Source organism: Hemiscyllium ocellatum, chromosome 45, assembly GCF_020745735.1.
Source record: "Hemiscyllium ocellatum isolate sHemOce1 chromosome 45, sHemOce1.pat.X.cur, whole genome shotgun sequence".
Lineage (NCBI taxonomy): Eukaryota > Metazoa > Chordata > Chondrichthyes > Orectolobiformes > Hemiscylliidae > Hemiscyllium > Hemiscyllium ocellatum.
The window spans coordinates 32,045,966-32,061,824 of NC_083445.1; the positions used below are offsets into that span (position 1 = coordinate 32,045,966).

A 15,859-nucleotide genomic window follows, 5' to 3' on the forward strand; every position below is an offset into this window, starting at 1 on the left:
GAATTGTGGTCACCATCACCAAAATGTTCACCCACTAACAAGCCCATCACTTGTCCCGGCTCATTACCGAGTACCAAATCCAATATGGCCTCCCCTCTGGTTGGACAATCTACATACTGAGTTAGAAAAGCTTCCTGGACACACTGCACAAACACCGCCCCATCCAATCTACTTGATCTAAAGAGTTCCCAATCAATATTTGGGAAGTTGAAGTCGTCCATGACTACGACCCTGTGGCTTCTGCACCTTTCCAAAATCTGTTTCCCAATCTGTTTCTCCACATCTCTGCTGCTATTGGGGGGGCTGATAGTAAACACCCAACAAGGTGACTGCACCTTTCCTATTTCTGACTTCAGCCCATACTACCTCCAAAGGCAGATCCCCCTCAAACTGCCTTTCTGCAGCCGTTATACCATTCCTAATTAGCAATGCCACCCCCCCTCCTTTTTTACCACCCTCCCTAATCTTACTGAAACATCTGTAACCAGGAACCTCCAACAACCATTCCTGTCCCTCATCTATCCACGTTTCTGTGATGGCCACAACATCATAGTCCCTAGTACTGATCCACGCCTTAAGTTCACCCACCTTATTTCTGATACTCCTTGCGTTGAAGTATACGCACTTGAGCCCATCTCTGTGTCCGCAAGTATTCCCCGTCAGTGCCACCTTCTCCACAGCCTCCCTACATTCTTGGACATCCTGACACACAGCTAGCTTACTTGCTGGACTACAAGTCCGGATCCCATCCCCCTGCCAAATTAGTTTAAACCCCCCCGAAGAGTGCTAGCAAACCTACCCCCCAGGATTAGATTACTTAGTGTGGAAACAGGCCCTTTGGCCCAACAAGTCCACACCGACCCGCCGAAGCGCAACCCACCCATACCCCTTACCTAACACTACGGGCAATTTTAGCATGGCCAATTCACCTGAACCGCACATCTTTGGACTGTGGGAGGAAACCGGAGCACCCGGAGGAAACCCACGCAGACACGGGGAGAACGTGCAAACTTCACACAGTCAGTCGCCTGAGACGGGAATCGAACCCAGGTCCCTGGCGCTGTGAGGCAGCAGTGCTAACCACTGTGCCACCGTGCCACCCGTACTGGTGCCCTTCTGGTTCAGGCGCAACCCGTCCTGTTTGTACAGGTCCCACCTTCCCCAGAATGCAGTCCAATTGTCCAAATACCTGAAGCCCTCCCTCCTACACCATCCTTGCAGCCACATGTTCAACTGCACTCTCTCTCTATTCCTTGCCTCACTGTCATGTGGCACCGGTAACAACCCAGAGATGATGACTCTGTCTGTCCTAGCTTTTAGCTTCCAGCCTAACTCCGAGCTCTTGAATGACCTCCCCACCCCTCTTCCTACCTATGTCGTTGGTGCCAATGTGTACCACGACTTCTGGCTGCACACCCTCCCCCTTAAGGATTCTGAAGACACGGTCCGAGATGTCTCGGACCCTGGCACCCGGGAGGCAACAAACCATCCGAGAGTCTCGCCCATGTCCACAGAACCACCTGTCCGTCCCTCTAACTAGAGAGTCTCCTATAACTAGCGCTCTCCTCCTCTCCCCCTTTCCCTTCTGAGTCTCAGAGCCAGACCTCACGCCACAGACCCGGTCACTGCAGCTTACCCCTGCAAGGCTGTCCCCCCCAACAGTTTCCAAAGCGGTATACTTATTGTTTAGAGGAACGACCCCAGGGGAACCCTGCACTGCCTGCTTCTTCCCCTTCCCACCTCTAACTGTTAACCAGCTACCTCTGTTCTCCGGCGTAACTATGTCCCTGTAGCTTCTATCAATCACCCTCTCAGCCTCTCGAATAATCCTCAGTTCATCCAACTCCAGTTCCAGTTCCCTAACTCGTTCGGTGAGGAGCAGGATCTGACTGCATTTCCTGCAGACGAAGTCGGCAGGAGTATCGGTGGTCACCCCTACCTCAAACATCCTGCAGGAGGAACATTCCACTGCCTGCGCTGCCATGACTGTACACTTTGTCTCCAAAACAAGAACACTGAGTCAATAACACTGAGTCGCTTACCTGTGGACTTTAAAGTTAGGTTCGAGGAGGAGGATGGGAGGGAGGCCCTGGGGTCTAGAACACACCCACTCAAATACAGATACAGAGTTTAATTCAGATAAATGCGAGGTGCTGCATTTTGGGAAAGCAAATCTTAGCAGGACTTATACACTTAATGGTAAGGTCCTAGGGAGTGTTGCTGAACAAAGAGACCTTGGAGTGCAGGTTCATAGCTCCTTGAAAGTGGAGTCACAGGTAGATAGGATAGTGAAGGAGGAGTTTGGTATGCTTTCCTTTATTGGTCAGAGTATTGAGTACAGGAGTTGGGAGGTCATGTTGCGGCTGTACAGGACATTGGTTAGGTCACTGTTGGAATATTGCGTGCAATTCTGGTCTCCTTCCTATCGGAAAGATGTTGTGAAACTTGAAAGGATTCAGAAAAGATTTACAAGGATGTTGCCAGGGTTTGAGAATTTGAGCTACAGGGAAAGTCTGAATAGGCTGGGGCTGTTTTCCCTGCAGCATCGGAGGCTGAGGTGTGACCTTGTAGAGGTTTACAAAATTATGATGGGCTTGGATAGGATAAATAGGCAAAGTCTCTTCCCTGGGGTTGGGGAGTCCAGAACTAGAGGGTATAAGTTTAGGGTGAGAGGGGAAAGATATAAAAGAGTCCTAAGGGGCAATGTTTTCACACAGAGGGTGGTACGTGTGTGGAATGAGCTGCCAGAGGAAGTGGCGGAGGCTGGTACAATTGCAACATTTAAGAGGCATTTGGATGGGTATATGAATAGGAAGGGTTTGGAGGGATATGGGCCAGGTGCTGGCAGGTGGGACTAGATTGGGTTGGGATATCTGGTTGGCATGGATGGGTTGGACCGAAGGGTCTGTTTCCATGACTCTGTGGCCGGTGACTTCACTTTCAAGGAGCTATGAACCTGCACTCCAAGGTCTCTTTGTTCAACAACACCTCCCAGGACCATTTGTAGTAACTCCTGTAATTAAAACGTCATACACATAGACCGCCAGTCTCAATGGGCCTTGGAGAATGCTCTCCTTAAAGCTTGAAAGGCACTAAGACTAAGATTGACCACTGTGTCGGGGAGGGAGCCCTTTTGTATTCTGCGGCCACTATAACCCCTTGGAAAGGCCGCACAAGCCGAAGATTCCCGAAAGGGCAAATAAATACTCTCATTCGAACCTTTTGAGTGTAAGTTGTCAAGTTTTACAACTGTCATGGAGAAAGTGAGGACAGCAAATACTGGAGATCAAAGTTAAAAAAATGTGGTGCTAGAAAAGCATAACAGGTCAGGCAGCATCCGAGGAGCAGGAGAATCGACGTTCTGGGCAAAAGCCCTTCATCAGGAATGGGATGGCACATGCAGCAACCTGTACTGGGCGTGTGATTCCCAATTACTGTAGGCGTTCCAATTCAGCCTCTGCTTCGGCGCACAGGGGACCAGCTGTGCCCTTGCAGTATTCGGTCAGGCCTCTGGGTCTACTGAGATGGTGGCTTTTACCTTCCTCACACCCTCTTGGAAGGCTTCAGGATACTTCCCAATTACTTTATATCAGCTGCCACAACCCATTTTAAAAACACCTGTATTTTTCTGACCAAAAACTCTTTGGAGCGAGCCCCTTCCCAAAAGATGAAGACTGGGCCCTTGCGTCACCACCCAGGAGAGCCAGACTCTCTTTTGCCAATGGTTACAGAGATTATAGTGGCCCGCAAAATACAAAAGGGCTCCCCCTGCAGTGGCCAATCTTAGTCCTGGTGTCTCTCACGCTGATTGGCAAGATGCCCCATTCGAGTTCTGAAAGGTTTGTTCCCAATACAGTTACAACAAAATCTACAGTTCCATTACATAGAAACATCTTCTTCCATATCTGGGGCAGGGCATTTACCTGAAGTTTTATCTTAATTGGGACCACTGCTTACCAAAGGCTGAGGACAGCATCATCTCTGGAGCTCTGAAAAACCCAAGCCCCTTTCTGCACGTTTTCACTGGGAAGGGCCAGTTCTAGAGCTTTTCCAAGTACAGATCTGGTTCAGTCAGTCGCTTCCTTTCGGTCGCAACATTATTAATTCCACAAACTGTGCGATTCCTCAACATATCCTGAAGTACTGACCCATACTCAGCGCTCCGCCAATTCCCACAGTCTGGTCAAGAATTCAGCAAGTGGCTCCCCAGAAAGTCTGTGTTAAACGTGTAATGTTGCAATGCAACAGATGGTTTGGTGTCACTGTGTCCCACGACCACATCTATCAATTCATCAAAGGATTGTGACCCCAAGGTTGTTGGGTAGGTTATACGCTACGATACTGGAAGTTGGGGCCTGAGTGGTGAGCAGAATGACTCTTTGTTGGTGATCTCTATCAGTTTGCTTTAAAAGGAAAAGTATCTCACTGTTTCAGCATCCCAGGACAAACCCTCCACATCTGCAGTGTAAGGTCCCAGTTTCCCCGTTCGTCACTTCACCAATATTTCCCTGTCATGGTCTTACCAGATTCATTGAAAGGCAAGGGCGCCCAAACTTTTGTTAACTCTCACTGTCACTGTAATAACTCAAAGTTTGACAGGAAAGGAACATCATTTATTATTGTAAGAGTAAGTTACAGCAGGTGCTGGGACCTCTACTGGAAACAACACAGGCTGGAGATCACAGCTGGTCAGACAGCGTCACGGATGGAGAGTGCACTAACATCGAGTCTCCATGACTCTCCAGCGGAGGTAAGCTCTCAGCTCTGAAGAGTCATCTCAACTTGAAACGTGACTGTGCTCTATCTCTATGGATGCTGTCTGACCCGCTGTGATCTCCAGGATTTGTTTTCAATCATCACTTCCTATTGAGTGACTATTTGCGACTGTGCAGGCTTGTCTCAGGCCAGTCCTGGGTCTGTTCAATAAAGGGCTCAGATAAGGATTTCCAACTGAGCAGGCCATGACCTGTTACCAAGGGAACTCATACTCAACAAGCTCCACGAGAAGATTAATTCATCATTTCCCACATGTCTTAAAGGGGTTACCACATCCACGGGTGGGTGGCACGGTGGCACAGTGGTTAGCACTACTTTCTCACAGCGCCAGGGACCCAGGTTCAATTCCAGCCTCAGGCGACTGACTGTGTGGAGTTTGCACGTTCTCCCCGTGTCTGTGTGGGTTTCCTCCGGGTGCTCCGGTTTCCTCCCACAGTCCAAAGATGTGCGGGTCAGGTGAATTGGCCATGCTAAATTGCCCGTAGTGTTAGGTAAGGGGTAAATGTAGGGGTATGGGTGGGTTGCGCTTCGGCGGGTCGGTGTGGACTCGTTGGGCCGAAAGGCCTGTTTCCACACTGTAAGTAATCTAATCTAATTTAGAATTGTTACCCTGTATGATGTAAACAAAGTTAAAAGCCCTCCAAGTTAGTCCCAAAAAACATTGCCTATGCCCAGAACAGATCCATCTATAAAGTACAGCAAACAGTTTGTATTTCTGTTCTCCAGAATCTGCAGAGTTGGAGAGAATGTGCAAGTTTTGCATCATCTGTGGAGAGAGAAATAGTTCCTATCGAGTCAGGTCACCTGCAAGTTCTGCTCCAGGCCACTCACCACCTTGGGTAGATGGCTGTTCAGTCAGTGTGACAGGGTTAAAACCCCGGAATTCCCTCCCTAACAGCATTGTGGACCTACCTACAGAACATAGACTGCAGCAGTTCAAGGAGGCACCTCACAACCATCTTCTCAAGGGGCAACAAGGGACAGACAAATGCTAACTCAGCCAGCGATCTCCATGTCCTATAAATGAATAAAATCAAAGGGCTGGAATATTGTGGTTGGCGTGCTGTTGGCAAAAGGGAGAGGAGGAGCTCATGTAATAGATGGCAAAGGTTCCCAGAGCAAAGAAAAAAGCCAAAGGCAGTGCTAACGCTGGGAAGGAAGTGTAGAATAGGTGTTAACAGTTGGTGTTAACAACAGAAAATTAGGTCAGCTCTGTTGAGACCAAATGTATGCAAACAAGAGACTAGGGTTGGGGATGGAAGGGATGTGATTAAAATGGAGCACAGAGTTCATCATCTGAAGTTGTTAGCACTTGAAGCGCCTGAGCAAAGAAAACGTAGAGATGTTCCTCCAGCTTATGTTAGGCTTTGCTCAGCCACAACCAAACACGAGACCTTGCCATTTTAACACACCAGCTTGCTGACAGTTTTGTCTGAAGCCTCCTGCAGTATTCCAGTGAATCCCAACATAAGCTGGAGAAATACTCTCTTATTTCTCACTTAGGGCTTTAACAGCATTGAGGACTTAGAGTCATAGAGATGTACAGCATGGAAACAGACCCTTCGGTCCAACCCGTCCATGCCGGCCAGATATCCCAACCCAATCTAGTCCCACCTGCCAGCACCCGGCCCATCTCTCTCCAAACCCTTCCTATTCATATACCCATCCAAATGCCTCTTAAATTGTACCAGCCTCCACCACTTCCTCTGGCAGTTCATTCCATGCACATACCACCTCTGCATGAAATCGTTGCCCCTTAGGTCTCTTATATATCTTTCTCCTCTCACCCTAAATCTATGCCCTCTAGTTCTGGACTCCCCCACCCCAGGGAAAAGACTTTGTCTATTTATCCTACCCATGCCCCTCATGATTTTATAAATCTCTATAAGGTCACCCCTCAGCCTCCGACGCTCCAGGGAAAACAGCCCCAGCCTGTTCAGCCTCTCCCTGTAGCTCAGATCCTCCAACCCTGGCAACATCCTTGTAAATCTTTTCTGAATCTTTTCAAATTTCACAATATCTTTCCGATAGGAAGGAGACCAGAATTGCACGTAATATTACAACAGTGACCTAACCAATGTCCTGTACAGCCGCAACATGACCTCCCAACTCCTGTACTCAATACTCTGACCAATAAAGGAAAGCACAGTGGGGAGAAGGGGCAAGGGGAACAGATGGTGAAGCCCCCCCCAGACCGAGTGTTGTTCGAGGAGAAGGTTAGTTGTTGAATTGGTAGGCCAGCTGTGCTGAGAACGAATGCATGCCGCCTTCACTATCCTATCTACCTGCGATTCCACTTACAAGGAACTTCAAGTTAAAGACATAACATCGAGTTTAATAGCTTGAGACAATAAACACGAATCCTCCATTCTGGTTACATCCCCCTTCCCCACCAGAAACCCAACAATGTCTTTTCTGCATGCATTCGTTCTCAGCACAGCTGGCCTACCAATTCGGCAACTATCCTTCTCCTAGAACAACACTCAGTCTGGGGGGGGGGAGGGGGGCTTCCCCATCTCTTCCCCTTCTCCCCACTGTGCAAACAGCACAAATAACATCTTTATGTTCCAGCTCCCTTAGCAGAGATGAATTTTGTTTCCCTTTCCACAGAAGCAGCCAGACCTGCTGAGTTTCTCCAGCACTTTGTTTTATCTGAGTAAGTTGGGAATGAAAGTTGAAGGTGGGCCTGAAGTAATAACCAGCTGCCCAGATGTTAAAGCGCACCCACCCAGGGGTGGTGGGCACTGTCAGCTGGGCCAGCATCTATGGGCCCTGGTTGCCCTTGAGAAGGTGGTGGTGGTCGAGTGCCTATGCTGAGGGAACACCCAACAATGCCAGGATTTCAACCAGTGACGGTGAAAGGTTGGCTATATACTTCCAAGTCTGAATGTGAGTGGCTCGGAGTGGAACTTGCAGGGGCTGGTGTTCCCATGGATCTGCTGCTCTTGCCCTTCTAGAGATAATGGTCATGGGTTTGGAAGGTGCTAATGAAGGAGTCTTGATGAATTTCTACAGTGCATCTTGTAGATACTAATTGCTACTGCTGTTGAATGGCAGTGGTGGACAGCATGAACGATTGTGGATCAGAGGTATGTAAAAACAAAATCAAACTTCAAGGAAAGGCAGCAGAGGGCAGCTCCCTTCTGACTGGACTGCCACCTGTACTGACTGCTGGTGGGTCAGGACATACCCAGGGGCTGGTGATGGTGCTGCCACAGACAGTGTCTGCAAGGTATGATTGAGAATATGAATAGGTCAGGCTGTTACTTGACTGGTCTGCGAAACAGCTCTCCCAATCTTGGCATTAATCCCTTACGTTAATGCTGAGAACTTGGCAGGGTTTGTCAGGCAGCACAGTGGTTAGCACTGTTGCCTCACTGTAACAGGGACCCTAGTTCGATTCCAGCCTCAGGCAACTGTCTGTGTGGAGTTTGCACATTCTCCCCGTGTCTGCGTGGGGTTCCTTCGGGTGCTGAAAATGTGTTGCTGGAAAAGCGCAGCAGGTCAGGCAGCATCCAAGGAACAGGAGAATCGACGTTTTGGGCATGAGCCCTTCTTCAGGGATGGGTGCTTTCCTTCAGGGGTGCCCCAGTTTCCTCCCACAGTCCAAAGGTGTGCAGGTGAGGGTGGATAGGCCATGCTAAATTGCCCATAGTGTTCAGGGATGTGCAGGCTAGATAGGTTGGCCATGGGAAATGCAGGGTTACAGGGATTGGCTTGGGTGGGGTAGGGATGGTCTGGTTGAATGCTATTCAGCCAGTTGGTGTAGACTCGATGGGCCGAAAGATCCCTACAGTGGGCAAGTGGGCCAATGTGTTTGCCATTGTCATTTCCGGTAATGCCTATCTGGTTCCATTCCTTTTTTCCTTGTTAGTGGCTAAACACAACTGAGTGACTTGTAGCAGCAAAAGCAACAATAAACCACATTGTTATGGGTGCGGTGTCACATGAAGGTTAGACCACCATGGCGGTATCTTTTCCTAAAAGGACTTTTTATGGCAACCACCAAGGATTTCACAAATCCAGATTGTGGAAATTGTTTTCAAAATTTAATCTGTGGTGCTGGGTTTTGAAACCCAATCCCCTGGGCCTCTGGATTTCTAGCCCAGTGACAATACCACAAGGCCACTGCTTCAGCACCGGACTCCTTTAGTTTTAGGAGCCAATGCTTATTTAATGGAAATGGTCCAGATCAGGATGCTAACAGAGAGGAGGGTGAGACAGTGAAGATTAACATGGACCTGTCACAGGTAAACAAGGTATTTGGTTTAAATTTGGAGCTGGGAAATGACTAACATCGATCAGCATCATTATACAGTTACTGAAAAACAAAGACAATGGGACTGAGCACATCGACAGGCATTGCATTAATGATTTACACAAGGTACTCAACAGATTGAGAGGGGAGAAAAAGATGATGTGTTTTATATCAAGGGCAGACACAGCTGATATCCACTGGTTGAATTCCCGAGCCAGGCAGGAACCGCACACATTCCCAATGGCAGCAGTGCCTTCTCAGGTTTTGATCCCAAGCTCTGGAATGCCATCCCTACGCTACTCTGCCTGCCCTCCTGCTCCTACTCCCTAAAAGATAGCTTTTTGACCAAGCTTTTGTGATGTTTAATTTAGCCAAAGTTTCACATACACAATTCTCCCCAAAGCACTGGCCAGCTGCTTACCTGGATTAAATACTCAAACTGGTAGATGCAGAGCCCGAGCTCTGCCATACTGGGCTTGAAGAGCTCTCGCAATCGATATTCTTGCATCAAACGCACAAACACACAAAACGCTTCTTCTTCGGGCATCTGTTAAAAGAAAGCAAAGTTTGCTGCAAACGAGGCATTCAGAAGTTGTACAAATATTGTTACGATGTTTCAACAGTGGCCCCAATCAGATCCAACAAGGCAATAAAGAACTTGTATTATTGAGAAAGATTGACTGTCAAAGATAAAGAGATATAAAACAATAACCTTGGAAGGATCAAGGGATAGAGTAACAGAGAGAAGCAAATGTACAGTTTGAACTTTTCCCTGAGGCTATGAAGCTGGTATTTCAAAATTGGATTACTATGTCTGCAAGATTGTTATAAGATTTAACTCTGAAGTACCGACCAGGCTCCGAGAATCAGATCTAAAAAGACTAACAAAATACATGGCCATTACACTTGATGAAAAAAATCAATAAATTAATAAGTGGTTGGTCTCTACAGGATTTGTTCTCTTAAAGTGCGATCAGGACAGCATCTTTTACAGGGTATCTGCTGTGGATAACACCACCACAAAATTTAGGCTATCAGGAAACAAATATAAAATCAAACTATTTCAGATGTTGGAGATTTGAGGAACAACAAAGTTGTTGTAGAGAAATTCAGCTGGTCAGGTATGGAGTTAATGCTTGGAATTGAAATATTAACACTCTCTCTCTCTCTCGATCCTGTCAGGCCTGCTGAACTTCTCTCGCATTCTGGTTGTTTGATCACAATGGTCTAATTGGAGTACACATACTGACTGTCTGTATCACACCCAAACACAGTGACAGGGATGTGCTCACTGGCTTAATACTGCCTCGAGCAAGTTTCATCCATGTGGACTATGGCTGGTTTTTGTACGGCAGACATTTGAAATAAAAGGATGAGCTAGCAGAGCTGATACCAGGGGAAGTATTATCAAGGCTCTGTGCAAAGCCTCACAGCAGCACTCTTTAAAGACACATCAGGAGGTTTTACAGCAATTGTTGACCACATCGTTAGAGAAGTTATTCACACTCACCTGCATGAGGAGCAGCCCCACAATGAATGCACTTCCTTGGCAATATCCAACCTCACGGTCAACCAAAGAGTATGCCTGGAACAAAGCAACTGAACAGTCTCAAACCTGGGAGAACATTCTGACACTTACACTACATGGTGACTCAGCAGTGCAGTCATACTGCCTCTTCATAATAAAGGGCATATTGGAGACTTTATCCTGTCAAACCAACAGTCGATACAACCAATTTATCCAAAGTCTTCCTCAATTTCTAGCACTACCTGTGCATATGAATGAGAATGCTCCATACTGGAAGTCAAAAGAACAGCGATGAGGTTTCACCTTACAGGTTATGACTCTGAAATTCACCACTGGGGTTGTTACATGATAACTGTTGATGTGATTATCAACAATGAGCTTACAATAAAAACATGCTGAGTCAAACACCCAACCCAGTGTATTGTCACAGGAAGCAAATATGCCAATCAGATTACGGTGTATATATGTGAAACAATCTAGGGAGTAATCGTCCCTTGATGGAATGCTGCTAAGCCTGGAGGGTGAGACTTATATACATCAGCTACAACTTAGTGGGGTGGCACTGTGGCTCAGTGGTTAGCGCTGCTGCCTCTCAGCACCAGCGATCCAGGTTCAATTCCCGCCTCAGGCGACTGTCTGTGTGGAGTTTGCACGTTCTCCCCGTGTCTGCGCGGGTTTGCTCCGGTTTCCTCCCACAGTCCAAAGATGTGGGGGTCAGGTGAATTGGCCATGCTAAACTGCCCATAGTGTTTATGGATATGTAGGTTAGGTGCATTAGTCAGGGGTAAGTGTAGGGGAATGGGTCTGAATGGGTTATTCTGTAGAGGATCGGCAGGGACTTGTTGGGCCGAAGGGCCTGTTTGCACACTGGAGGAATTCAATGAAATACTTATCGCTATCAAATAAAATTCACTGAACTCAACTTCTTTCAGAATTAAATTCACAACTTGATATTCCCAAAGTAATTCATATCCAGGTATAAAAACATACAGGAGAATAAAACAGAAATGAGGAAAACCCTCATGTTTAAGGATGAATTCAAAGTTGCTTCCTGTGTTGTGCATTGAATATGTTTCCTGCCATTTGCCTCGTGTTCACTCCAAATGTGAAACTGGTTTGATTTAGATGACACCACCACCCTGAATTAAATCTCAGGGTATTACTGTACTCACTTTCATTATCACCCATTTCCCAGCACTGCATTAATAACTTAAACATATGCCATGCCACAGCACATAACGTTCAGGAGTAATAAGAAACAGTGCAGGAAATACACAACGGTGCGAGTATATAAGCCTCATGTGGTGGGTTACTACTGTACAGCAGCCTTTAGAGAGCCATCCCACAAGATAGCAGCTGTTTTTGCCCTGGGGTGGCACTGAAGGGATGATCCGATTTGATTTATTACTGTCACGTGTACTGAGATAGTACAGTGTGTTACATGCTTTACAGACAGATTGTTCTGTTACTTTGATGCACTTGTATAGTAAACAGTGCAGATTACAACGTTACAGCTGCCGAGAAACTGCAGAGAGAGATCAATATTAATGTTAAAGAGGTCCATTCTAAAATCTGATAACAGCAGGGAAGAAGCTGTTCCTGAATCGGTCTGTTTGCGTGTACAAACTTTTCTCTCTTCTGGAAGAGGGTGGAACAGCGTAATCCCAGAGTGGGATGTGTCCGTGATTATGTTGGCTCCATCCCGAAGTATCGATGGGAGGCTGGTTTGTGTGTTGGACTGTGCAGTGTTCACAACTCTGTCGTTTGTTTTGGTCCTGGGGAGAACAGTTGTCATACCACACTGTGATGCATCCACCGATAGAAACTGCTAAGTGTCTGGAGGGACATGCCAAATTTCCTTGGTCTCCTGAAGTAGGATAGGCTTTTCTATGCTTTCTTGAATGTGGCGTCAACGTGAGTGGGTCCAAGACAAATTGTTGGTGATGGTCATTCCCAGGAGCTTGATGCTATTGACCATCCATTTCAGCATCAGTGATGCAGTCAGGGGCATGCCCTCCACTCCCTCGTTTTATTCACATTGATGGAGAGATTGTCATCCCTTCACACCATGCCATTAAACACTCAGTTTCTTTCCTGTATGCCACCTCATTGTAACAGAGCCAACCAACAACAGTGGTGTTGTCAGCAAATTTCTAAATGGAGTTGGTGTAGAGTTTAGCCACATGGTTGAGTGTGTATAAGGAGTACACCCTCTACAGGGCACCAGTGTGGAAGAAAATCATTAGGTGTTGCCAGCTATAACCGGAGTGGGATGGGTCTTTGACGATGTTGGTTCCTCTTCCCCTTCAGCAGGAAGTATAGACGGAGTCAATAGATGGGAGGCTGGTTTGGGCTGTGTTCATGGTGGTCTGTTTGAGAATGGGGGTGGGGGACAGGGGGATGCAGAGCAGAGACCTCGGTCCCGAGTTTGGAGAGGAGTTTGTTTGCAATAGTGGTGTTGAAGGCAGAGGTGTAGTCAATACGTGGGAGCCTGATATAGGTATCCTTATTGTCCGGATGTTCCAGGGAGGAGTGTGGGGCCTGAGAGATGGTGCGTGCCATGGACACATTCCACCGGGAGGCAAATTGCAAGGGATCGATGTAATCTGGGTGCTGGAGTGGACATTAACAGTGACCAACCTCTCAAAGCATCTCATAATTATAGAGGTCAGAGACACTGGATGGTAGTCATTGAGGCATGCTGCATGGCTTTTCTGTAGCACTGGGATGAAGGTGATCTTATTGAAGCAGATGGGGACTTCAGAACATAGCAACGAGAGGTTAAGGGTGTCTGCAAATACTTCTGCCATCTGGCCCACACAGGATCAGAGTGCATGGCTAAAAAGAATCCATCTGGGAAGGCCGCATTCCATGGGTTCACCTTGAAGGCAGCAGATCTAACATCTGCGGTAGTGACCGAGAGTACAGGTGACTGTGTTTCACTGAGCCTTTGTTCAAAGCAAGCACAGAATGCCCTGAGCTCTCCAAGGAGGGATATATTATATGTTGAACGTCATTTGTAGCCATGATGTGTAAGCCATGTGTTCAGGTAGTTAGTCTGCACCTCAAACTTAGTTTGGTGTCTCTGATGGCCTTGTGAAGGGCAGACCTGGATTTCCTGGATAGGTCAGGAACACCTCTGACCTGGACTTCAGGAGGAGTGGATCTCCCGGTTCATCGTGGTTTCCGATCAGACAACACTGATTTATTTCTTCAGCATGCGGTCACCCGTGTACTTCCTAACCAAGGCTGCAATAGTAGCAGCACACTTGGTTAGGTTAGCTGCTGAGTCCTTAAACATGAACCAGTCCACAGAATGTAAGTAGCCCCTCAGAGCAACACTGCACTATTTTCTGGACTGGGTCCTCAAGCCTCAGTTTCTGCTTGTGAACAGTGTTGTGGTCGGATTTTAATAATGACCTACTGAGTACTGCAAAATGAAATGAAGGCTGCCAGTTAAATGAGGGGATTGAACTGAGGGATACGATATGCCGAGGATTTCCCCTACCCAGAGATGACGCTAACCTGCCTGAGTGAGGACCGACAGTCTGAGCTGCCCGTTTTTGATCTCACCTTTTACTAGCTTTACTTGGATAAAAATCTATACCTTCACTACCAGGTGGAGTGAATGGGGAAAGAGAACAGGCACATGAGCGCAGGAGGAGGAGTTGGAAAGAAGACAGCGGAGAGTTCCAGATTTTCACTATTCTTTGCGAAGAAATGTATCCTGGTATCACCTCCTACCGAGAAAAAGCAAAAATGCTGGATATCTGAAATAAAAAACAGGACCTGCTCAACAGGTCTGGCAGTGAGAGAATGAGGAGGAGAATGGGGAGTGGAAAGTCTTTCTGTGTTTCCTTAGATGCTGCTGGATATCCTTCACTGTTTGTATTACTCCCAAACGTTGTAGTACTCGTCATCTGTATAATATCAGCAGAGGCAGTGTGCCTGCTACAAGTGTTTGCGCTTAATAGTTCAACAAACTCCAATCATCGCTCCTCTCTTTTTACTGGCAAAAACCAATCCCCTAAATTGTGTTCCAATGAGCACTTGCTAATCTTGGTCTCTGGAACGTGCCCTAGTTCACACTGAAAGGGATCATCTTTCACACACTGTCAATGAATACACTAATCCTAATTTTACAGTTCTGCCCCTTGTGTTCAACTCCCCAAGGGAAAAAGTTCCCCTTCATCCATCTCATAACTCCTTTAATCATGACCGAAAACAATTAGATGAACTTTTATTTCATCATGAAGTGAAAACCACCACAGTTTGGTAATTTGTTCCCCTGTACTTCTGTGGGAATTGAATGATTCTTCTTCTGCCTCCGAGCTTTCACAATCAGGATTCCCGCCCACCTTCCGAGGACCCCTTTGCCCACCTCCAACACACTGCATCCACCTGGACACCCCGCGCTGGCCTATTACCTGCCCTCGACCTCTTCATTTCCAATTGCTGCTGAGACATTAACCGCCTCAACCTGTCTATCCCCTCCCCCATTCCAACCTCTCACCCTCACAACGCACAGCCCTCCAATCCCTCTGCTCCAATCCCAACCTCACCATTAAGCCAGCGGATAAAGGGGGTGCAGTGGTAATCTGGCGCACTGACCTCTAGACTGCTGAAGCCAGACACCAACTCGAGGACACCTCTTCCTACTGTCCCCTCGACCATGACCCCTCCCCCCATCACCAACCCGTCATCTCCCAGACCATACAGAACCTCATCACCTCAGGAGATCTCCCCCCCACAGCTTCCAACCTCATAGTCCGGGAACCCCGCACTGCCTGGTTCTACCTCCTTCCCAAGATCCACAAGCCTGACCACCCTGGCCGACCCATTGTCTCAGCATGCTCCTGCCCCACTGAACTCATCTCTACCTACTGCGACACTGTCCTTTCCCACACCTCCCCCCCGAGTCCAGGAACTCCCCACATATGTTCGAGACACCACCCATGCCCTCCACCTCCTCCCCAGCCCTCAACGTCTCATCTTCACCATGGATATCCAATCCCTCTACACCTCCATCCACCATGACCAGGGCCTCCAAGCCCTCCGTTTCTTCCTCTCCCGACGTTCCTACCAGTACCCTTCCACTGACACACTCATTCATTTGGCCAAACTGGTTCTCACTCTCAACAATTTCTCCTTCGAATCCTCCCACTCCCTCCAGACCAAAGGGGCAGCCATGGGCACCCATATCGGCCCCAGTCGGCTATGTAGAACAGCCCATCTTCCGTAGTTACACCAGTACTATTCCCCACTTTTTCCTCCACTACATTGATGACTGCATTGGC

General features: G+C 47.6%; 1 protein-coding gene across 12 annotated transcripts in view; it reads right to left on the bottom strand.

Moving 5' to 3' along the window:
* LOC132836039 (EVI5-like protein) overlaps positions 1-15,859 on the bottom strand; it is a 313,206-nt gene that overhangs the window by 170,774 nt on the left and 126,573 nt on the right. For all 12 annotated transcript variants that reach the window (XM_060855265.1, XM_060855263.1, XM_060855261.1 and 9 more), the window contains 2 exons: positions 10,545-10,619; positions 9,456-9,581 (listed from right to left, as the gene is read on the bottom strand). In XM_060855265.1, coding sequence (XP_060711248.1) covers positions 9,456-9,581; positions 10,545-10,619 — 201 coding nt within the window. The remainder of the gene's footprint in view (positions 1-9,455; positions 9,582-10,544; positions 10,620-15,859) is intronic.